The sequence below is a fragment of the Mya arenaria genome, chromosome 13, assembly GCF_026914265.1.
Source record: "Mya arenaria isolate MELC-2E11 chromosome 13, ASM2691426v1".
NCBI classification, from domain to species: domain Eukaryota; kingdom Metazoa; phylum Mollusca; class Bivalvia; order Myida; family Myidae; genus Mya; species Mya arenaria.
The window spans coordinates 44,398,860-44,424,131 of record NC_069134.1 but is presented as its reverse complement, the minus strand read 5'-3'; the positions used below and the strand labels follow the sequence as shown (position 1 = coordinate 44,424,131).

Genomic DNA, 25,272 nt, shown 5'->3' with positions numbered 1-25,272 from the left:
TTATGCCATAAAGTACCAAGTGGCATTAATACAAGGACAGATATGGTACCTGTCATTGACCCTGCAGCATGTTTTTATGAGGACACCACTTAAGTCACCAATTAGCTAAAATGCTACGATATACTTTTCTATTAGTGTGATAATATTCCCTGCCAACTCACGTTAGATCTAGGTAGGATATCTGGATCAGATGAGACCCTGGCTGTGATCTCACAACATATCACACCATAGGAAAACACATCAGCCTGAAAATACAGTGGAAAATTATTTATGTGATACTTGAAAGTGGTTATAGATAATAAGAGTTTATTAGCTTACTGTTGTTGCCACTTTATTATTATACAGGAGCAATGCAAGCCCGTGCCAATGCTTATCTGTTCAAAGTGTTTCTCAGTTGATCAGGGATAATAATTCTACACTTATTTAAGTCAAAGTATTGGGCTTTATGTTGGCTCCATGTCAATGTTGGACTAGTGACGAGTTATCCCCAATGTTTAAGTAATGGAAGGACAATTCCCTTACCAACACCCAGGGTTATTTCCCCTTAAATTTCTTAAGGAAACAGAATGATGAGGTAAAACAATATTACCAAGAATATTGGTAAGCAGCATTTACCATTGTAAAGTTTGATTTCATATTCACAGCTGAACTGTTTGAATATGTGACAACATTTTCTGATATGACAAGTCCTCATGATGCACAATATCAGACAGTGGAATGATTTGACTGCAGAGCATATAAACTGGCAGAAATCTTGTTTATTTCGTTTTGCTGGCACATTGCTAAGAAATAAACCAGCAGACCCAAAATCTAAGGCATGATAAATATAATTGTTTACATGGATGTGAATTTTATAATAAATCCACAAACAGTTATATCTGATTCTGCTAGAACACAAACAGTACCAAGTTCAAACAAATTTACACCAACAAACTTATCCAATGAGCTGAACAGTAAACAATAGAGCATTGGTGGAGGAGGCCCAAGTATTAGTATTACAAGGGTTATACAGATTAGCAGATGAAAATAAACAAACAAACTAATCTACCTGGCACCCTTTCAAGCCAGTATAATATACCTGCACTTCTCAACAAGTGGCTAGAGAACAAGTTTACCAGAATAGCTTACTGCCATGAAGCAGCAAGGAAGCAACCATTACTCTGAGCTTTTGTAACTGTTCATCAATAACAAAAACAGAGCCTGCTAAAGCTAATTATGGAAAGTGCAGATAAAGTTTGTCTTTTCATTTCGGTATATCTTTTGCTGTAAGTTTTATTTGTTAACTTTGCTGTGTTATTTTCAAAGGTTGTTGGCATACCCCATTCATGGTATTAAAGTGTGGAAACTGATCAGTAACAAACAGAGATATTCACAAAGTAATTAAGACCAGATAAACCATTAGGGTAGACCAAAAAACCTAAGATAAAAAAAAACTATCAGGTGTATATCAATGCTCTTCTGTTTCTTTCTGCATTGTGTGGTTTGACATTCAATATGTGTGTCAAGTTTGATGGAAATATTCCTTGAAGATTTAGCTAGCAGATATGATTGCTTAAGCACAATGATGCCGACCTTGATGCCCAAGTTAACAAACCATGGCTATCTACTGAGACTAACAAGATAACATCATAGCTAGTGATCCCAATGTTGCTTTCTGTTCAAGAGGTATAACTCCACAAATATTTAAGCTGAAGTCATGGTACTTTTTAAAAGTAATGCTAGGCTAGTCATAGTAAAAAGGCAACAACTGTAATTTAACTATGGCTAACAGCAACAGCACAAAGACTGACAATACATCGTCTTTTTCATCATTAACCCCCCAAATCAACTAGTGATTTATCCATAAATATGTCCTATAGCTAATAAATTTAAACAAGAGGCCCAAAAGGGCCTATGCTCTACTAGCTTGGCTTTTGTGGTCATCTCAATCCAGAGCATGTATGTATGGGTAAAAGGCAACAGACATATAGTTTATGTTTTGTGTTTGGGTTACCTGAAAACGTAGCACGTTCAACATCTGAGCCCAGAAAGTATTGTAAGCAGATTAGTTGCATGAACTATTTTAATATGTGCCAAGTAAAAGTCATCTGACAAAAAAAAAAAATGCTTTCAAAACTGTACTCATAGTAAAAATTTCTGTAGTTTTAAAAGTTAAAAAAAGTTGGTCAAAAGGTCAAAGTCAAGGGCATCCTAGGACAACATTGATCAATTTGAACAAACATTCACAATCAATTGTGCTGAGATGGATGCACAAACACAAAAAGATTTTCAAACCTTTTCAGATTTATGTATACCAAACCTGTGAACCCTGGGTGTAGCCAGTAATGACACCAGGTGCATAACTTAAACATTCACAACCAATTTTGTTAAGATGAATGCGCAAACTGTAACAGAACTTAAAGCTAAAAAATGGCCTTTGGGCTTTCAATAAGAACAAGGCAGAGTAATTCACAAAATCAGCTGCAGAAGCAAAAAGCAAATTGTCTCTCAAAATCCTAGACTTGCAAATTGTCTCCCTTAACTCTAGACTTGAATTTACATGTGCATGTAAACTTGGCTAAAAATAGAATTTGCTCATGCAGACCTGGCTGAAAATAGAAAGCATTTCTCTAAAACTTTCATGGCCCATAATCTAGGCATTCATGGGCGGATCTGGCTGGTTTTCGAAAGGAACCGAGCTCTAATGGATATCTAGATACTGTACAAGTTTCATCGAGATACAATCAAAACTGAAGACTGTTTCGTGTTCACAACCAATTGTTTACACAATAGCATTTTTTTATATTATCAAGGGCCATAATCTAGGCATGCATGGGCAGATCTGGCTGGTTTTCGAAAGGAACCCAGCTCTAATGGATATCTAGATACTGTACAAGTTTCATCGAGATACAATCAAAACTGAAGACTGTTTCGTGTTCACAACCAATTGTTTACACAATAGCATTTTTTTATATTATCAAGGGCCATAATCTAGGCATGCATGGGCAGATCTGGCTGGTTTTCGAAAGGAACCCAGCTCTAATGGATATCTAGATACTGTACAAGTTTCATCATGATACAATCAAAACTGAAGACTGTATCGTGTTCACAAGCAATTGTTTACAGACGCACTATCGCACGGATGCACATACTACGTACACATTACCATCACATAAGCTCTTCTGGCCAAAGGCCAGTAGAGCTAACAATGAGTATTTAACAAAGCAGAGTGTTTTGTGTATTCTGTATTTCGTAGTTTTGCCTACACACCTGACTTGCTGCATTGGGCCATATAAACTACTGTGAAATCATTTATATTCGTTGGCATGAAATTTCGTGGTTTGCCGAAAAATTACAATTTCGTGGGTACTTGAATTCGTGGTTTTTCATTTTTGAAATAAATAATAATCGAAACTGCGATCGTTCATTGAACGATCGTCTGCATTATCTCCACGCGCTGGCCCGTGATTTCCGTCTTCTACCTAACTCGGTTTATGACACTCGCTAAAGTGGTACGACATGCCAATTAGTGCATATCAATTATTGATTTAATTGAAAAATAAGGTCATAAAAGATGTACCCTGATCATAACTACAAGATAGGCGAAGCCATTGAATGCCAATTAAAAATTTTGCAAACTGTGGAAACACCGAGAAGGTCCGTATATTTGAGTAAACAATCCCTATAAATTGCTGATGTCTACAAATTCAATCACTTTTGAATATCATCTCATTTCAATATTTATTCACACGTTTTTGTTTAATAAGAATATTGAACGCGTTGTTTTGTACATTGTCACGTTGGATGCTCAGTAACCTCCAATGTAATCGATTAATTATTTCATTAAATGAAAAAAATCGAGAACAAACACTCATCAATCACATCTTGTAAACTTGGAGATTTTCATGAACAGCACATGTTTAGGCACGTGCATCAGATTTATAGTGAGACGGATATTTACGCTGTATACTGCGGCCTCTGTAACGAATAAACTAGACTATGTACATAACATGGCAATTGAAAAAGTGAATGAAGGGTTTATATTTCGTGGAATCTTGAATTCGTGGATCACCCAATCCACGAAAACCACGAACATTAATGCCCCACGAACATTAATGATTTCACAGTAAACTAATCTGTTCATGTATCACATGTTTATCAAACTTATTCCTGCCGTGTCTGTCACTTCCTTGGAATAATTCTGTTTAATCAGTATTACATGAACTATAACTGATGCATATTAGTTACAAAGTATGCAGCTGGATGTAATACTATACCAGTTCGTTGTATGACTGGCCCAGAATGACCTCTGGCGCCATCCAGAATGGTGAGCCCACAGTGGATAGCTGCTTCTTCTGCCTGAAATGACACATCAACTCTCTGGATCCATTGTAGCATTAGAATTAGTCGACAAAATTTTTAAATAAGGTAGAGCTGTATGTTTCTACTGCAGGGTGGGTCCAACTGCAGAAAATGGATTCCATTAAAAAGAATTCAAAGTTAAAATGTTGAATCATGTGACACCAAAAAGTAGAATTAACTTAACTTTCCAGCTCAAGAATCAGTGGAATATAGTACTGATGGACAATGCATTATAGTAATATTTCTGACAGAAGAGTTCACATTTATTTTGGTGGATATTGAAATAAACTTTGAAAACTAGTAAATATCATAAGAGACTAAGAATAGGCTTTCCATTTTATAAATGTGAAAATAAGACCATACTGGAGATTAACGATCATAAAGATTAAATATGTAAGTGTAATTATAATTAAATCTTATTAAAACAAAGCAAAAACAATCCAAAATCAGAACATATTTTATTAACTCACCCCCACACCCAATTAAAGTAGCAATAACAGGTGTATATCCAGATGAACCCTGTAATTTTCTAGGCCATATATCATGTGAGACAACAATGGACACACCAAACATGGGGGGGAATAATCACCTGTTACAACTCTGAGAATTGGTGGACTCACTTACTCTCAAATCAATTCTATTGTTACTATCAAAGTTTTTAGAATTCTCCTTAACAGCAAAAATTTGCTTTGCATTATTTTATACAGTTTTAAATACAAGTATGTTAATTTCTGTAACAAACAATATCTATTATATGTAAATGAGCAGGAAATTAACATCCGGCAATAAACCCCGACATCTGGATATACTAGTACTTAAGATGTTTATAAATAGTTTCCTATAAGAATCAGAGTGCACATCTCAAAATTCATTATAATGCAATTGAGTTTCTTATCTAAAATGTGATTGTTGGAGAGATAGGCAGACAATATGCCTCTTAATAAATTAACTCATTTCCAAGTCTATCATAATGGTTAATTTCTTGAAAAATGTTATGCCATTATTTCTAAGCATGAGTTAAAATATAACATAAAATTTTATTTGAGCTGATGCCATTTTATTGATCATTGTAAAAGTGGTTGAAATTACCATAAGCCAGCAAGCCCTGCACTGGTAAAATGTCTTATGGGCTTGCTCAAATTTTTGATTTTATATAGAAGGACATGTTAAAAAATTTGATGCCAAACAATAGTATAAGAATTCGGGCTTGTACATCCGAAAGTCTAATTTCCATGACTGTTGTAACAAGCCGATATTGCATGGAATCAGGATTGAGTTTGCTCCCTGATCACCTTTGTGACAGACCAACAGAAAGCCCACTATGTTTTACAAGTATACAAACCTGGTGACTTGAACACCCATTATACTAACAATTACCCTTATATTCTGTTATCTTATTATACTTCCAAAACAGACCCAGCATACTTACAATGGGTCTGGGATTTTTGCGGACAACCCGAAGTCCCCAACTACAGCAGTATAGGTCTCCTGTTCTTTGCGAATCAACACATTCTGAAACATACAAAAGCAAATTGAAATGTAACTTTATGCAAAAACAACCTTTTTCTCTCCAGCGACTGAATTAAGACAACACCATGGATTTGTTTGTCCCCCTGAAATGTTCCCTACATGTCCTGTATGGCCCCTTCTCCCAATCTTCACTCAATCATTGGACTCTAAACAATTGAGACAGCCAGAGAAAGATACTAAAAAAGAATCAGGATTGCATAACATGTGTTTTTCAAAGACACCATGCAATAAACACATCTGAAGTTAACGATCAGGCTAATTTTAGCAAGGTTACAGAGACTGTTGAACTTACTAAACTCTGGTAATTATTATTACAGAACTTTTATGTAACATTTTCCATCAATCATATTCTGATAATAAATCATATTTCTTACACAAAAACCCTGATTTTTGACAACACCGAGAAGACTGACACTAGCTGGTAGGTACAGTTGGAATACCGTCGTTGGGAGATATACAGTACTTCCAACAACCAAACATGACAAAGCCTGTAACACAAGTATGATACAATTCTTCAAGATTTGAAGCGCAGACACATATAGCAAACTTACCTAAATAATAATTACACCACATTCTATTACTAACTTACGTTTTTATTTTCTTCTGAACAAAATCCCAGAAGAAGAAAAACTAGAATTCATCTAAATACACCAGAACAGCTGACTGATCCCATTTTGAAATGCACTTACCAATGTTTTGCACATGAGGTTTTTTAACAGCAGCTTACTTCAGACAGGAAGTATTTTAACTAACAGTCCTGGGGCAAGAAGCCCTGAGGCAGTGCATTATTAGTATGACTACAGAAGAACTCGACTTACCTTAGAAGCGGCCTGCTTTTCAAAAGTGCTTTTAAATTTATACAAAAATTATATGATAATTAAGCCAATTGGACAAGAGCTCAGAAAATTAATGCCATGCCTCCACATGAGTTTAAATTTTCTTTTCAGATGGGAAATGTTTTAAAAAAGTGTCTTCAGAGTGAGGTTAACAAAGATCTTTCCACAGGGAACTAGAAAGTGCTTTCTGGTAACAATCTGTTGCATAGGAGTTGGCCACAGAGAAATGCTGAGTTTACCAATACAGCAACTCAACCCTCCTGAGACAGTGGAAAGATACCAGAGTACATGGCATAGAATCAAGGCCAATCACGTTAGCTGAGATTTTTCATGTCTTATGCCTCACATGCTGCTACCCTAACATTTGTGACCATGGGCATCCTGCAGCAGCCCTATAATTGCCATTGGCATTAGGAACACCCTTCATTTCAACAACCTCCTTTAACTGTTGACAATGACAAGCAAAAAAGTTGGAGAAGAATTACTTTTTAAAAACAATCAACGACATGTGTCTTCTCACGGTGAAACTGAACAATACATTAACAGCAATCATTGTTCTAAATGTCCTCATGATTAAATTGAACAACACATTAACAGCCATCATTGTTCTTGTCATCATGATTAAATTGAACAACACATTAACAGCCATCATTGTTCTTGTCCTCATGATTAAATTGAACAACACATTAACAGCCATCATTGTTCTTGTCATCATGATTAAATTGAACAACACATTAACAGCAATCATTGTTCTTGTCCTCATGATTAAATTGAACAACACATTAACAGCCATCATTGTTCTTGTCATCATGATTAAATTGAACAACACATTAACAACAATCATTGTTCTTGTCCTCATGATTAAATTGAACAACACATTTACAGCCATCATTGTTCTTGTCCTCATGATTAAATTGAACAACACATTAACAGCAATCATTGTTCTTGTCCTCATGATTAAATTGAACAACACATTAACAGCAATCATTGTTCTTGTCCTCATGATTAAATTGAACAACACATTAACAACAATCATTGTTCTTGTCCTCATGAATAAACTGAACATCACATTACCAGCAATCACTGTCCTTGTTCTGGACAGCCAATGACATGTGTCCTCTGATGATGAACAGCAATCATGGTTTTTCTCCCAATTGTTTGCCAGTGAAAATCTGGTACAGTCCCAGTATGGAATCTCAGTATTAATATTTTTCAGCTATAAAGAAAAACTAGCAAAAAAATATCACTTATCCTGGGATTTTAGTTGGAGACATGTGGTAAATTGCATTGCTAAAGGTTGAGTTATAACTTAGCTGTACAAACAGAGTAAGTTTGGCATTATGAAAAATAAAGCAATACCTAAAAGTTTCTGTAAAAGTACACAAAAAAGTAATAACCATTACATCATTTTAAAAAAAAAGAATAAAAAAGATGCAAATCTGCCTCGTCGAATAGGACCAAATGGACAAGTTCAGGCTACTGAAAGCACAAATAACAGGTTTTATAGGCAACACTTTTTTTCCATGCATTTACACACAGAGAACATTAATAACGCCTACACATGTATGCAGGTGACCACAACATACAGAGAACCTTAATAACGCCTACACATGTATGCATGTGACCACAAAGCACAGAGAACCTGAATAACGCCTACACATGTATGCATGTGACCACAAAGCACAGAGAACCTGAATAACGCCTACACATGAATGCATGTGACCACAAAGCACAGAGAACCTTAATAACGCCTACACATGTATGCATGTGACCACAAAGCACAGAGAACCTGAATAACGCCTACACATGAATGCATGTGACTACAAAGCACAGAGAACCTGAATAACGCCTACACATGTATGCATGTGACCACAAAGCACAGAGAACCTGAATAACGCCTACACATGTATGCATGTGACCACAACGCACAAACAACCTGAATAACGCCTACACATGTATGCAGGTGACTACAATGCACAGACAACCTGAATAACGCCTACACATGTATGCATGTGACCACAATGCACAGACAACCTGAATAACGCCTACACATGTATGCATGTGACCACAACGCACAAACAACCTGAATAACACCTCGCCCATACATGTATGCATGTGACCACAACGTACAGACAACCTGAATAAAGCCAAACATGTATGCATGTGACTATTACAGGAAGCTGATTTTTTATAGACCTCCCAGGGCAACAGGCCATTATGGCTCCCAAAATGGTAGGTTGCCTCTGTCAGCTTAATGTAGGACTCACAGCAAGAGTTATAACAATTCCACAGTAAAATCAATTTCCCTACTTACAGTATCAGTATATTAAGATAACTGATTTCAAAAAGTTGTTGTTTCAGCATGAAGCTTCAGACCTGCAATGGTATTATGGTACCAACTATCACCCGTTTACTTTAAGTATGAACACCTGGAACACTCAGAAAACTGCTGATCATGAAAAGTAAACGAAAATTTACATATTTAAAGAAACCTTTCCCATTTTGAAGACAAACTTGAAAACAAAAGCACTAAAGGGGAAAGCTAAGAAAACTTCCAGAAAAACAACAACTACATGCAAATTCGTTGAATTGATATCTGTGCCTGATTAGGCAAAGTTCATGGATTGGAAATGAAAAGTAGGTGAAATATTCGTATATTAACATGTAATATGGCTGCAGGGAAATGGACCGTTATGAACATTGGATATAAGTTTGAGTTTGTTTAGAATCATTATCATGTGTTCAGTCATACATGTATGAACATAATCCGACCAATCACTACCATAAAATGGTTTCGGACAAGATTTTTGTAAGATTAGACCTAGAGATCTAATTTTTTATCACATGTGACCCAGTTTTCTATTTTTTATCACATGTGACCCAGTTTTAAACATGTCAAAGAGTTCATCAAGGAAAACATTCAGATCACATTTCATGAATATTAGTCCATACATAATGCCTCTAATGTGTTCCAAAGATTTTTCTAAGATTTGAGCTAGTGACCTAGTTTTTGACCCCATGTGACCCACTTTTACAAGCAGTTCATATTTCATCAAGGGGTATATCCTGACCAAGTTTAAACATAATCTGACCAATCATTACCATGATATGGTTCCTAAACAGATTTGACCTAGTGACCTTATTTTTGATCATATGAGACCCAGTTTTATATACATCCAAGAGTTCATCAAGGAAAACATTTTGATAAAGTTTCATGAATATTTGACCATGTATAATGCCTCTAGTTTGTTCCAAAGATTTGACCTAGTTTTTGACCCCATGTGACCCACTTTTACAAGTGGTCGAGATTTCATCAAGGGGAACATTCTGATCAAGTTTGAACATTTTCTGATCAATGCCTTCCAAGATATGGGACGGATGAACGGAATGACGGACAACGCCAAAACAATATCCCCCTCCCGAAACCTACGATTCGGCAGGGGATAACAAGCAAAAGAAATGCTTATAGGATGGTTAACCATTTTTTTGAAAGATTATTTAGTAGGCCTTCTCTGAAAGTCTGAACTTGTACATAAGCAAATAAATCTATTGAAATCAATTGAAATAGGATCACTTTACAGCCTTGGCAAGTTGGCACACAGTCATAATTGATATATCACCAATTTGTTTTGACATATGAGTAAAACAATGCCATTAACTTATCATTAATTTCTAAATGATAGCAAAACTATGGTTTACTAGGATTAGCTCAGGTTAACTTAGTAAATATTATTTATTTTAGACAGACAGATTATTGTCAAGTTTGTTCTGAAGACAGGGCCACTGTGCATCTAGTAATATTTAAGTAAATCTTTGAGACATATACCACTGAGGTATAGAATAAGGATTTCGATCAGTGGGTTTTCTTTAATTAATTGCAATCATAGACAATAAGTGGACAAAATGTGGAACAAAGTCATGAAACCCTCTTTTATTGTTTCACCTCAAAGCTGGTGGTATTAGTTTAAGAACAGCACATGATGGACCTTGGGCGATATGAATCTGATTTTTCATTCCACAATATTCCAATTGTTAAGCTAAAATATGTTATCCATGTGCCAGCTTTACATAAGTGCATTTTAAGTACAAATTCATACACTACAGTGAAGCATGGATTTAAGATAAATTTACAGAAAAGTTATTTCATTTTTATTTATTTTTTAAGAATTTTAAGTTAAAATCTTTTTTTGTGAAGAATACTTGGTTTGGTTTATTTGAACGTAAGTGATTGAAGAATATAATAGTGAAAATTCATTTCCATAAATTATGATACGCAAATTCATATAGAGAGACTGAGGTCCTTTTCACATTCCTGCTTAATTGTACAGAAATCATAGAAATTGGTATTGCTACATAGAAACTGTGTCAATGTGATCAATAAAAAAGTGCTTTAAAAATTAGAAGAGCACTATACATAAATGCTGAAGCCTGAATCTACACTTTCTTTAAAGATGCATTCTTACTCCCAAATAAGATTTACCACAATTAATACTATTGTTTTAATATTCCAAAAAGGAGTAATAAATGTCGAAAACAATAGTTCTTATGAAGGATACCAAGTTCAATTTGAAAGAAATGAGCATTATAAAAACATGCTAATTCTACCTTATGAGACTATAGTAGACCACAGTAAATCTTTTAGCATTCACCAATCATTTAATATTTTTGCGCTTTCTGCTATTAAATACACAGTTAAAATTTGTTATTAGTAATTAATATTTTCCATTTATAAATGCATAATTTATTGATTAGTTAAAGGTTTATAAGTCAAAAATTATGTTTGTTATACATGTGTATGTATTGATTTTGATTAAGAGTGTCACTTTAAACATGGCCGGTGCTCAGAGCACCTGTTTAATTAACTCAGTGTACGAAATTCGGATTTGAATCTACTAGCCCATTCGGGCTACCAGATAGGAATTTTTACTAGCCCGAAACCAATTTCACTAGCCCAATCTTAAACAATATAAAGTATCACTCGATCGGAATAATTTTTGGAAGTTTGAATAATGATTCCACAACGATTCTGATCATCTAATCAAGCACGCTCATACAGTTTCAATAAATGTTCCCCAATCTGAACAATGCGTCAATAATAAATTATAGTCATACATATAATATTGTAGTCATCAAAAGTTCAGTAATGCTACGTTTACACTATGTTCCCGGTTGCCACGGCAGCCCCGTTTCAGACAACCGTGGAGAAAACAGGATAAACGTGAGACAGCGCGGGGGAACGGGATATGCAAACGTGACAGACCGTTATTGCCGTGCATGCCGGGCCAGAATTTTAAACTGTCAAAAAAATTGCCACGGCAGCCATGGTGTGGATGAGAAACGTAGTAGGTCGTAGTAAAACGGGGTAAACGCAATGACACGTGACAGTACGTAATAGGCCGTTACACTACTTATAAAGTAGGGGGGCGGGAATCATATGTAATCCCCGGCATCTGAAGTTCCTTTCTAGTTTTGTTACGTCGTGCTTCGTTTTGTCACGGTTTTCACGGCAAGCTAAGGTGGATGATAGCCGTTTCGTTACGTTTCATTTGCGGTGAAAACACAAAATCGTCTTCATCTTGGGAATTCATGTACTTGTCAAAGTATTCTGATACAGTAATTGCTGTTGCCTGGGGGATTTTCTTTATACCGTGGACACAAACGTAATCCAAAGCTCTGCGGTGTTCGCGTTCGATGCATAGGAGGCCTTGACAAAACGTGGAAAACGCAAGACGTGAACAACGTGAGGGATCCTATCAGAACGTATCAGACCGGGACGCAACGTACATGCATCCCTGGTAGACCGCGCCCGGACCTAAGTGCGCCTTGGACGAACCACTTTTTCGCCCCTACGGCTTGTCACGGTTACCACGATAAAACGTGAGGAAACTTAGCACAACCTAACAAAACTTGTTTATGGAGACAAAATGGCCAAAATCCCACGGCGCAATACGTTTCGGGCAAACGGGGCTGCTGTGGCCATTGGGAACATAGTGTAAACGTAGCATAACTAATGCACCAGTCAATTGTAACCACGGCCCCCCAAGGTCCGGGGTTATACCGGGGATAGCCGGGGAAATGGGCCGTGTTTTTAACTTCCCGGTGGCCCCGCAGTGCCGGGTGAATGCGGTGGTTTTGTATTCGCGCCAAATATAGCGGGGAATGTGCCTTACTTAGGGTCTCTGGGGTGCGGGGGCATTTGGCAGGGATTTTACTTATCAGTTCGGGGGGTTTACCTGGGCTTGGCCGTAGTTACAATTGACTGATGCATAATAAAGTTTTCAAAAAGGTAATAAAAAGAGAAACATGTTTTCTGGACATATCATTTATTTAATGAAAAGAATTATGCATGTACTTTAAGTTCTGTTATCCAATGCATCCTTGTCAAATCCGATATGCCCCAGCGATTGTGCAATGACATTTTTCTCTTTTCAACTTTCAGTTTCACTTTCAAGTTTCGGAAGAAACAACAAAAATACTAGTATATCGATGTTTATATTGCCAATATTACTATCATTGTTCTTTAAAATAAATGGCAAAGCAATTCAAAGGTATAAAATAGAACCTTACTGTACTGTACACTGACAACGATTTAACTATATCCGACAGTTCTCCTTTCAGTTTGATTAAATTTGTCAGGAAGTAAACGGGCACCTGTTTCCTGCGCATTTAAGACGATCCTTGTAGAATGATTATTTTCTGTTCGCATTACAAACTTAAATATCTTTCTTTTTATTTTAACTAATAAATAAAATATATTTAAACGAAATAAATAAAATATCAATGTTGATATTTCTATTTTGACATTGTTGATTTTCATAGCCATCGTAGTTGTCGAAAACTGACGATGTCATCCGTTAATTTACATAATGGGCGGAGTTATTGACGTCATAGAGTTTGACTGCTGCTAACAGACACAGTTACTGGTTAAAAACTGATCGATAATTACTTGTCACTTCGGGCATTATTAAATTTTACATGTGTTTATATTCATTGATTAAATAAACAAACATTCAGCACATGGCTTGAGCCCTGAATCGCAGAGCATTTAGCTTTTTGATCATCATAAATTCCGGCGAATCCGACTTCGCCGTTGTCAAGGCGACTTAGTCGCTCCAGTCGCCTTAAAGGACGCATTCTTAAATAATAAGGCATGGCGAAAAATAAAAATAAAAACGATGTGTTACGCATTTAATTGGCATGGTCTTTTTTAACTCACATAAGGAAAAAACGTTAGCCCGGTCGGGCTAGTTTCTGTGGATAATCGGTAGCCCCAGCTGAAATTTGGTAGCCTCGGACTATCGGGCTACCGCGAATTTCGAACACTGTTAACTGCTTGTTGAGTTTTTAAACTGTTAAATAGTCTTATTTCAGCAATAAAAAAAACAATTTTCAAGTCATACTGAGACAATAATTAAGCCAGACATATAAATATTAATATGTAAGCTGAGCTAACAATGTCAGGCCGAGTTTGAAAATAATAAACACTGCTTGACAGACCATGTCTTTAAATGAACAAGTTTCATATAATAATAATAATAATATCTAGAAAGAAAAAGCACACACAAATAAAAAAAATCAAAGTTAGCCTACTTAATATAAGTTACAAAGCAGTCAGCCAGTAAGTTATTGAAATATCAGTTTTCATTTCAATCTTACTAATTTGTTTGTTTGACAAAAACAAACTCTTGGAAAAAAGTCTAAAGTACTTATAATTTTGTTTGATCACTATTTGGCTACGCGTCGTTTTACAAATTAATTGGAAGAAAAAATCTCATGTTTTTGTAGAGTTTTTTTGCACACTTAGTGAGTTCTGAGGGGCTAAAAAAAAAATCATCTTGAAATATAAAAAACAACAATCCTGTAGTGCCTTGGTCAAATCTTGTGAAATCCATTCTTGACTTTATGATTTTCTCAACTAAAGTCGCATAACTTTCCTTATGCATGCCTAAGTTTGGGCTAGAAAGAGGATAACAGTACATCCTAAAAAACAGTACCTTACAAGTGACAAACATTACCTTAGAAGTAAGGTCCCTGTGCATGATTCCACGAGAGTGCAGGTAGGCTATGCCGGAGGCGATGTTGTGGGCGATGCTAACCCTCACTGTCCAAGGCAGCTCAACCTCCTTCCTAGCAAGTAGCTGTTCCAAATCTCCACCATTGATGAACTGAAACAAGGGATTATTTCATGTAAAACTTGAAAGGGAGAAGCTATGTTTGAGGGCATTTCTCACCATCATCCCAGTCCAATTTAAGGTAGCTCTACCTCATCCCAATCCAAGGTAGCTCTACTGCATCCAAGTCCAAGGTAGTTCTACCTCAACCCAGTCCAAGGTAGCTTTACTGCAACCCAGTCCAAGGAAGCTCTACCTCATCCCAGTCAAATGTAGCTCTACCTCATCCCTGTCCAAGGTAGCTCTACCTCATCCCAGTCCAAGGTAGCTCACCTCATCCCAGTCAAAGGTAGCTCTACCTCATCCCAACCCTAGGTAGCTCTACCTCATCCTAGTCCAAGGTAGCTCTACCTCATCCTAGTCCAAGGTAGCTCTACTGCATCCAAGTCCAATGTAATTCTACCTCATTCCAATTCATGGTAGCTCTACCTCATCCCAGTACAAGGTAGCTTAACCTCATCCCAGTCCAAGATAGCTCTACCTCATCCCAGTCCAAGGTAGCTCTACCTCATCCCAGTCCAAGATATCTTTACCTCATTACAGTCCAAGGTATCTCTACCACATCCCAGTCCAAGGTAGCTCTTCTGCATCCTGCTCAAAGGTAGCTCTACCTCATCCCAGTCCAAGGTAGCTCTACCTGATCCCAATCCAAGGTAGCTCTACCTGATCCCTGTCCAAGGTAGCTCTACCTCATCCCAGTCCAAGGTAATTCTACCTCATCCCCGTCAAAGATATCTCTACCGCATCCCAGTCTAAGGTAGCTCTATCTCATCCCAGTCCATGGTAGCTCTTCTGCATCCTGCTCGAAGGTAGCTCTACCTCATCCCAGTCTAAGATAGCTCTACCTCATCCCAGTCCAAGGTAGCTCTACCTGATCACGGGATGAGGTAGTTCTACCTGATCCAAGTCAAAGATACCTCTACCTCATCCCAGTCAAGGTAGCTTTACCTCACCACAACCCAAGGTAGCCTTACCTCACCCCAGTCCAAGGTAGCTCTACCTCATCCCAGTCCAAGGTACCTCTACCTCACCGCAGTCCAAGGTAGCTTTACCTCATCCCAGTCTAAGGTCGCTCTACCTCACAGCAGTCCAAGGTACCTCTACTGCATGTCCACTCCTCACAACATGAAGAAATATAACCCATGTCCACTCCTCACAACACAAAGAAATATAACCAATGTCCACTCCTCACAACACGAAGAAATATAACCCATGTCCACTCCTCACAACACAAAGAAACATACGAAGAAATATAACCAATGTCCACTCCTCACAACATCAAGAAATATAACCCATGTCCACTCCTCACAACACAAAGAAACATAACCCATGTCCACTCCTCACAACATGAAGAAATATAACCCATGGCCTCTCCTTACAACATGAAGAAATATAACCCATGTCCACTCCTCACAACACGAAGAAATATAACCCATGGCCACTCCTCACAACATGAAGCAATATAACCCATGTCCACTCCTCACAACATGAAGCAATATAACCCATGTCCACTCCTCACAACATCAAGAAATATAACCCATGTCCACTCCTCACAACATGAAGAAATATAACCCATAGCCACTCCTCACAACATCAAGAAATATAACCCATGGCCACTCCTCACAACATCAAGAAATATAACTCATGGCTACTCCTCACAACATCAAGAAATATAACCCATGGCTACTCCTCACAACATCAAGAAATATAACCCATGTCCACTCCTCACAACATCAAGAAATATAACCCATGTCCACTCCTCACAACACGAAGAAATATAACCCATGGCCACTCCTCACAACACGAAGAAATATAACCCATGTCCACTCCTCACAACATGAAGAAATATAACCCATGGCCTCTCCTCACAACACGAAGAAATATAACCCATGGCCACTCCTCACAAAATGAAGAAATATAACCCATGGCCAGTAATCCTCACAACATCAAGAAATATAACCCATGTCCACTCCTCACAACATCAAGAAATATAACCCATGTCCACTCCTCACAACATCAAGAAATATAACCCATGTCCACTCCTCACAACATCAAGAAATATAACCCATGTCCACTCCTCACAACATCAAGAAATATAACCCATGTCCACTCCTCACAACACGAAGAAATATAACCCATGTCCACTCCTCACAACATCAAGAAATATAACCCATGTCCACTCCTCACAACATCAGGAAATATAACCCATGTCCACTCCTCACAACATCAAGAAATATAACCCATGTCCACTCCTCACAACATCAAGAAATATAACCCATGTCCACTCCTCACAACATCAAGAAATATAACCCATGTCCACTCCTCACAACATCAAGAAATATAACCCATGTCCACTCCTCACAACATCAAGAAATATAACCCATGTCCACTCCTCACAACATCAAGAAATATAACCCATGTCCACTCCTCACAACATCAAGAAATATAACCCATGTCCACTCCTCACAACATCAAGAAATATAACCCATGTCCACTCCTCACAACATCAAGAAATATAACCCATGTCCACTCCTCACAACATAAGGAAATATAACCCATGTCCACTCCTCACAACATAAGGAAATGGACAGCGAGCCATCAACTATAAATGCAGGTACAGTATCTTAGGACAAGAGAAGAAAAGTTAGTTACAATAATTTTACTAAACGCGCAGCTCTCTAAATTCAGCCATCATATAACTTTGTATACTTAGCTATCATGATTTCTTGTTCTCCCAGACAGGAATAACATTGGATATAATATTTACCCCAAAAAGGAGAAAACAATTCAGTCAGAACTCTTAGAAAACATATATTAAACGGTAACATGTACATGCAGCACATAAATCAAAGTAAGATCTTGATTCAACTTCTGATTGTAAAACTTAACCAGTAAAACAGGGTCATAACTGCATTTTTTTCACATTTCATTTAAATATGTATCATTTTATTTGAAGTTAGATAAATGGAAAATGATAAACACATAACTTTAAGGAAATACACCCTCACATCCAAACAATAAAGTTGACAATCCCAGCCCTTGAAAGAAGAGTGCAAACTTCCTTTTTAATCTTTGAAATAGCAAAGTTATGTTAAAGTGGTTATTTTCCATGGCACATAATTCGGAGATGTAAATTGGAAATTTTAAGGACACCCCCTGATATTTTTTCATTATAAATAAACCGTTTTTAAAATTCCAATTACATGCCTTTTTTGTACAATATAGCCAAAGTTATTTGCATTCTATTTTATTTTTATTAAAAGAAGACTTCAGAGTACCCAGGCAATAAAACAAGTACAATTAAGAAACATGTTCCCTGGACAAAAACTAATTTAAGGCAAAGTCTTATGAATACATTTAAATATATTATTTATATATGGCCTTTTAAGGTTCACAGGAGCGTAAGCTTGCTCTCAATAATAAAAGACTTATATCTAGTAGCTGTGTTTTATATAATGATATCATGAGAAGTAATGTAAACATGACTCAAACATTATGTTAGTATTTTGTAGTATTTTCTTATTTCATCACCTTTTTTAACCATAAACAACCAAAAATGTCGTATCTTACAAACCATCAATTACTTATTTCTGTCAAAGGTAATGTATTTCACTATAAAAATATCACATAAACAAGCACAAAACCTTGTGAATAATAATTACAGTAACCAATATATTGACAGTCAGCACGCGTCTTGCAATCCAGCAGCATGTGAAAACATTTTATGTCATTTTTAATGCTCCCTGACCTTACATTGACTTATATTATGTATCATTACAGTAGATGAGAAACACTTCTTAGTAACCTTTATTGTAGTTTTGCCTCACTGAACCATTCAGTATCATTTAGCCAATTCATGACTAAACAGAACTTTGGCAGTTGTTTATGTCAATTACATTTTAAATTTATACAATAAGTATCCATTTATTGATCTCAAGCAACACCAAATCAATATATACAATTAAGCAATACTATATGTTTTTTGTCCAAGAAATCTTTACAAATTACCAAAGTCACCCATGTATTGTAACAGGAATAGCCAAAAATAGCCTGCTAAAAACAACAGCAGCAGCTAAAGGAATGGTCAAGTTACTGTCATGGCATATTATTTATACTTTCAGACTAAGGAATGGTCAAGTTACTGCCATGGCATATTATTTATACTTTCAGACTAAGGAATGGTCAAGTTACTGCCATGGCATATTATTTATACTTTCAGACTAAGGAATGGTCAAGTTACTGTCATGGCATATTATTTATAATTTCAGACTAAGGAATGGTCAAGTTACTGCCATGGCATATTATTTATACTTTCAGACTAAGGAATGGTCAAGTTACTGTCATGGCATATTATTTATACTTTCAGACTAAGGAATGGTCAAGTTACTGCCATGGCATATTATTTATACTTTCAGACTAAGGAATGGTCAAGTTACTGTCATGGCATATTATTTATACTTTCAGACTAAGGAATGGTCAAGTTACTGCCATGGCATATTATTTATAATTCCAGACTAATAATGGTCAAGTTACTGCCATGGCATATTATTTATAATTCCAGACTAATAATGGTCAAGTTACTGCCATGGCATATTATTTATAATTTCAGACTAATAATGGTCAAGTTACTGCCATGGCATATTATTTATAATTCCAGACTAATAATGGTCAAGTTACTGTCATGGCATATTATTTATAATTCCAGACTAATAATGGTCAAGTTACTGCCATGGCATATTATTTATAATTCCAGACTAAGGAATGGTCAAGTTACTGTCATGGCATATTATTTATAATTCCAGACTAATAATGGTCAAGTTACTGCCATGGCATATTATTTATAATTCCAGACTAATAATGGTCAAGTTACTGCCATGGCATATTATTTATAATTTCAGACTAAGGAATGGTCAAGTTACTGTCATGGCATATTATTTATAATTCCAGACTAATAATGGTCAAGTTACTGTCATGGCATATTATTTATAATTTCCTATGAAGGAATGGTCAAGTTACTGTCATGGCATATTATTTATAATTCCAGACTAATAATGGTCAAGTTACTATCATGGCATATTATTTATAATTTCCTATGAAGGAATGGTCAAGTTACTGCCATGGCATTTTATTTATAATTCCAGACTAAGGAATGGTCAAGTTACTGTCATGGCATATTATTTATAATTCCAGACTAATAATGGTCAAGTTACTGCCATGGCATATTATTATTAATTCCAGACTAATAATGGTCAAGTTACTGTCATGGCATATTATTTATAATTCCAGACTAATAATGGTCAAGTTACTGCCATGGCATATTATTTATAATTCCAGACTAATAATGGTCAAGTTACTGCCATGGCATATTATTTATAATTTCCTATGAAGGAATGGTCAAGTTACTGTCATGGCATATTATTTATAATTCCAGACTAATAATGGTCAAGTTACTGCCATGGCATATTATTTATAATTTCAGACTAAGGAATGGTCAAGTTACTGTCATGGCATATTATTTATAATTCCAGACTAAGGAATGGTCAAGTTACTGTCATGGCATATTATTTATAATTCCAGACTAATAATGGTCAAGTTACTGTCATGGCATATTATTTATAATTTCCTATGAAGGAATGGTCAAGTTACTGCCATGGCATATTATTTATAATTCCAGACTAATAATGGTCAAGTTACTGTCATGGCATATTATTTATAATTTCCTATGAAGGAATGGTCAAGTTACTGCCATGACATATTATTTATAATTCCAGACTAATAATGGTCAAGTTACTGTCATGGCATATTATTTATAATTTCCTATGAAGGAATGGTCAAGTTACTGCCATGGCATATTATTTATAATTCCAGACTAATAATGGTCAAGTTACTGTCATGGCATATTATTTATAATTTCCTATGAAGGAATGGTCAAGTTACTGTCATGGCATATTATTTATAATTCCAGACTAATAATGGTCAAGTTACTATCATGGCATATTATTTATAATTTCCTATGAAGGAATGGTCAAGTTACTGCCAAGGCATATTATTTATAATTCCAGACTAATAATGGTCAAGTTACTGTCATGGCATATTATTTATAATTTCCTATGAAGGAATGGTCAAGTTACTGCCATGGCATATTATTTATAATTCCAGACTAATAATGGTCAAGTTACTGCCATGGCATATTATTTATAATTTCAGACTAAGGAATGGTCAAGTTACTGTCATGGCATATTATTTATAATTCCAGACTAATAATGGTCAAGTTACTGCCATGGCATATTATTTATACTTTCAGACTAAGGAATGGTCAAGTTACTGTCATGGCATATTATTTATAATTTCAGACTAAGGAATGGTCAAGTTACTGCTATGGCATATTATTTATAATTCCAGACTAATAATGGTCAAGTTACTGCCATGGCATATTATTTATAATTTCAGACTAAGGAATGGTCAAGTTACTGTCATGGCATATTATTTATAATTCCAGACTAAGGAATGGTCAAGTTACTGTCATGGCATATTATTTATAATTCCAGACTAATAATGGTCAAGTTACTATCATGGCATATTATTTATAATTTCCTATGAAGGAATGGTCAAGTTACTGCCATGGCATATTATTTATAATTCCAGACTAATAATGGTCAAGTTACTGTCATGGCATATTATTTATAATTTCCTATGAAGGAATGGTCAAGTTACTGCCATGGCATATTATTTATAATTCCAGACTAATAATGGTCAAGTTACTGTCATGGCATATTATTTATAATTTCCTATGAAGGAATGGTCAAGTTACTGCCATGGCATATTATTTATAATTCCAGACTAATAATGGTCAAGTTACTGTCATGGCATATTATTTATAATTTCCTATGAAGGAATGGTCAAGTTACTGTCATGGCATATTATTTATAATTCCAGACTAATAATGGTCAAGTTACTATCATGGCATATTATTTATAATTTCCTATGAAGGAATGGTCAAGTTACTGCCAAGGCATATTATTTATAATTCCAGACTAATAATGGTCAAGTTACTGTCATGGCATATTATTTATAATTTCCTATGAAGGAATGGTCAAGTTACTGCCATGGCATATTATTTATAATTCCAGACTAATAATGGTCAAGTTACTGCCATGGCATATTATTTATAATTTCAGACTAAGGAATGGTCAAGTTACTGTCATGGCATATTATTTATAATTCCAGACTAATAATGGTCAAGTTACTGCCATGGCATATTATTTATACTTTCAGACTAAGGAATGGTCAAGTTACTGTCATGGCATATTATTTATAATTTCAGACTAAGGAATGGTCAAGTTACTGCCATGGCATATTATTTATAATTTCAGACGAAGGAATGGGTCAAGTTACTATCATGGCATATTATTTATAATTTCCTATGAAGGAATGGTCAAGTTACTGCCATGGCATATTATTTATAATTTCAGACAAAGGAATGGTCAAGTTACTGTTATGGCCTATAACTTATAATCTCAGACAATCTAGGAACTCTTATGGCAATACTTAAAATTGCATGATCAAGTTAATATTGTTATGTTTGGATTATAAACTTACAATAGCATATTAATTACCATTGGTACATATAAAGGCATTATAAAGTGAGGGTTTATTGGGCATAATTCAAGCTCACAAACTCTGCATGTAACGTTAAGCTATATGCAATATAAGCTTATTGTTATTATCACTCGTTTATACTTGGAAAGCAGACATTTATACTCTCATAGACTTTACTTTCCACATTTATTCATTTTAATGCACCAGTGTGTTCCGTAACAATGAAAGCATCTAGCTGTTGGTTACATAATTATTGCAGTACTTATAGACTATAATACATATATACACTGCGATATCAATACACTGCGATATCAATACACTGCGATATCATTGTCATATTGCAGACAGTGACTGTGTGGCAAAAACATTTCTCAGTCCTAATCTGAAATTTATTGACAAGAGACAAAATGTTGAAAGATCTCTTTTACAGAAATTCAAGATCAATATACTGTAGTCAATTGATATATGCCTGTCAACTGATCGAAGGACATATTTGAAAAAAATACCATACATTATATTATCAAGTAAGATTTCATAACAATAGGCTTAAAAATTAAGGTTATGTTACCTTAAATCCTTTAATACAATAAATAATGCCCAGGTTCTTCAACTTTGGATCAGTATGAAAAAAGAGGTCATCAAAGTCAATAAAAAATAAAGCTAAAGAACATTAACTTTATGCTTTTAAACTACTTAAATAATGTAAACCACAACTTAAAATGCTTTTTAGTAAAAAAAATGGAGGAATTGAAAAAATTCCCACTCAATGAAAAAACAAAACCTTGAAAGTTAGTTACTGAAGTCCAAATAAGGATAGAAATAATACCAATTTATGAGAATTAAGACCAATATATATGTATATGCTGTTGTTTATTTCGTGGTCTTTTTGGATGAGAGCTAGGTCAACGTTTAACTTTCTAAAAGACCTCCAATTAAATTATAACGTATATAATAGTTGAAATAAATTTTGTTTACAAACAAGGCTAAATCCTTTTCAATTAAGCTTATTTTTGCCCCTACCCGTGAAATATGTACGTGCAGCAATATGAACTCCTACATGCATGTACATGTTCTATGTTTTGACATTTCAACATGTCTAATTATTGACAGATATATATATTTCTTCTTCTTTGTTTTTTAATCAAGCTGAAATAAGTTTTCATTGAAATAAGTTCAAAGATTAAAGATTGTGATGTTGTTTGTTTTTTATTCAAGAAAACGTTCCGATGGGCTTGTTTTCAATGCATGACAGCCAGGGTAGAGTCACAAAAGATGTTGATGTTGCCCAGCATAAAATGTTGTCTACATGCAAAGCTCTTGTTCTTTGGAGATTAATTCATAGTATTGAAAATCAGTTTCAAACAAGAAAACAAGAAAATTTAAGATAAGATATATTGTGTAGAAGCCCAATATTCTAAATACCTGCATAATTCTTACATCACTGTTATAGAAGTTAGGTACTAACGTTATATAATTATCAGACACGATGTTTCGTTATATAATATTAGCAATTCAACCAGTTGTAAGCTGCATTAATCAATATGGAAAATACTGCTGGCCCCATTGTTTCAAAAATGATATAAACCCTTATTTTGTATAGTAGTTCCTATCTAGGTTCAAATAATTATATATTATGCCAAAGAATTCAAAATTCTTTTAAGTCAAAACTTAATTTTTCTCCTTATAATTTGTTGCACTTTGAATAGCCCAACCTTGAAACCCACTGACTTCTAACTAAACCATAATTTAATAGTAATAATAACAGACTTATTCCATAGCCATCAATTTTATTCTGCAGCAAGTGTTGTGTTCACTCTCCCTGGTTTTTTTGCCAGCATCACTATACATCCCTGTTTCCTGGTTTCCAAGAGAAGACTGTGTGGGAGGACATTTTATTCTAACTGATTTCTGCAAAGTTGGGAACTGCTGAATCTCAGAAATAAAAGTAAATCCTATTATAAATTGAGTTGTATTCTTGATAAATTTAAAGGATTTTGTCACCGTGTCAAAATCTAAGGCATTAAAAAACTTCAAACCCAAATTGCCTCAAATGGTTCCTGAAAGTCTGGATATTGTCTTAAAGTCCCCATATGTCCATCCTATACAACAGTTCTATATTGGGACCAGACATTATGATTGCCTCCGCATTAAAACAGCCAGATCTTAATAATCACATAAAATATAAACAACATTTCTGCTAATACAATGTATAATATATAGCACCAGCTCTATTCTAGATTTAAACAAAAATATTCTTGGTCTAGGTTATTTTTAATCTATATCAAATTATAATAAACAAAAGATGGGGTTAATTAAAACTGTTTCTCAAGCTTTTTTATGAATTAACTTTGGGGAAAGAATGTAACCATTCATAATATGATGGATGCGCGCTTCTATCTATCAGCAAAAAAACTTGAATGTAAAGCTTGTCTTTAAACAATAAAACTCACATATTTTTTTATAAATCACCAGTGCAAACTTGTATGAGCACTTGTACATACATAGGTCAAATGTTAACTAATGTTAGCTAGACATCAATGTCAAACATAATTGTTATATACAATAACAAGTGAACACTTGTTCAACAAATTCCCTCATCCAGATAAAGTAAGTATACACAACATGATATGTGGGTCAATGTAAGGACATGGCCAGTTCTGGCAAGAGAGTATTTTGAGAAAATTTACATGAAAACAAGGAATAGCTTGTCATTGTAACAGCATACTTTCTTGTCTAGAATGTTACAATTTACAGAAACAAAACTAAAAAAAAGTAGAAATACAGGTCTAAGAAAT

At 35.2% G+C, this 25,272-nt stretch overlaps 1 protein-coding gene across 2 annotated transcripts in view; it reads right to left on the bottom strand.

Moving 5' to 3' along the window:
* LOC128214786 (dual specificity testis-specific protein kinase 2-like) overlaps positions 1 to 25,272 on the bottom strand; it is a 40,985-nt gene that overhangs the window by 8,790 nt on the left and 6,923 nt on the right. For both annotated transcript variants that reach the window (XM_052921427.1, XM_052921428.1), the window contains 4 exons: positions 14,723 to 14,872; positions 5,771 to 5,853; positions 4,257 to 4,338; positions 162 to 245 (listed from right to left, as the gene is read on the bottom strand). In XM_052921427.1, coding sequence (XP_052777387.1) covers positions 162 to 245; positions 4,257 to 4,338; positions 5,771 to 5,853; positions 14,723 to 14,872 — 399 coding nt within the window. The remainder of the gene's footprint in view (positions 1 to 161; positions 246 to 4,256; positions 4,339 to 5,770; positions 5,854 to 14,722; positions 14,873 to 25,272) is intronic.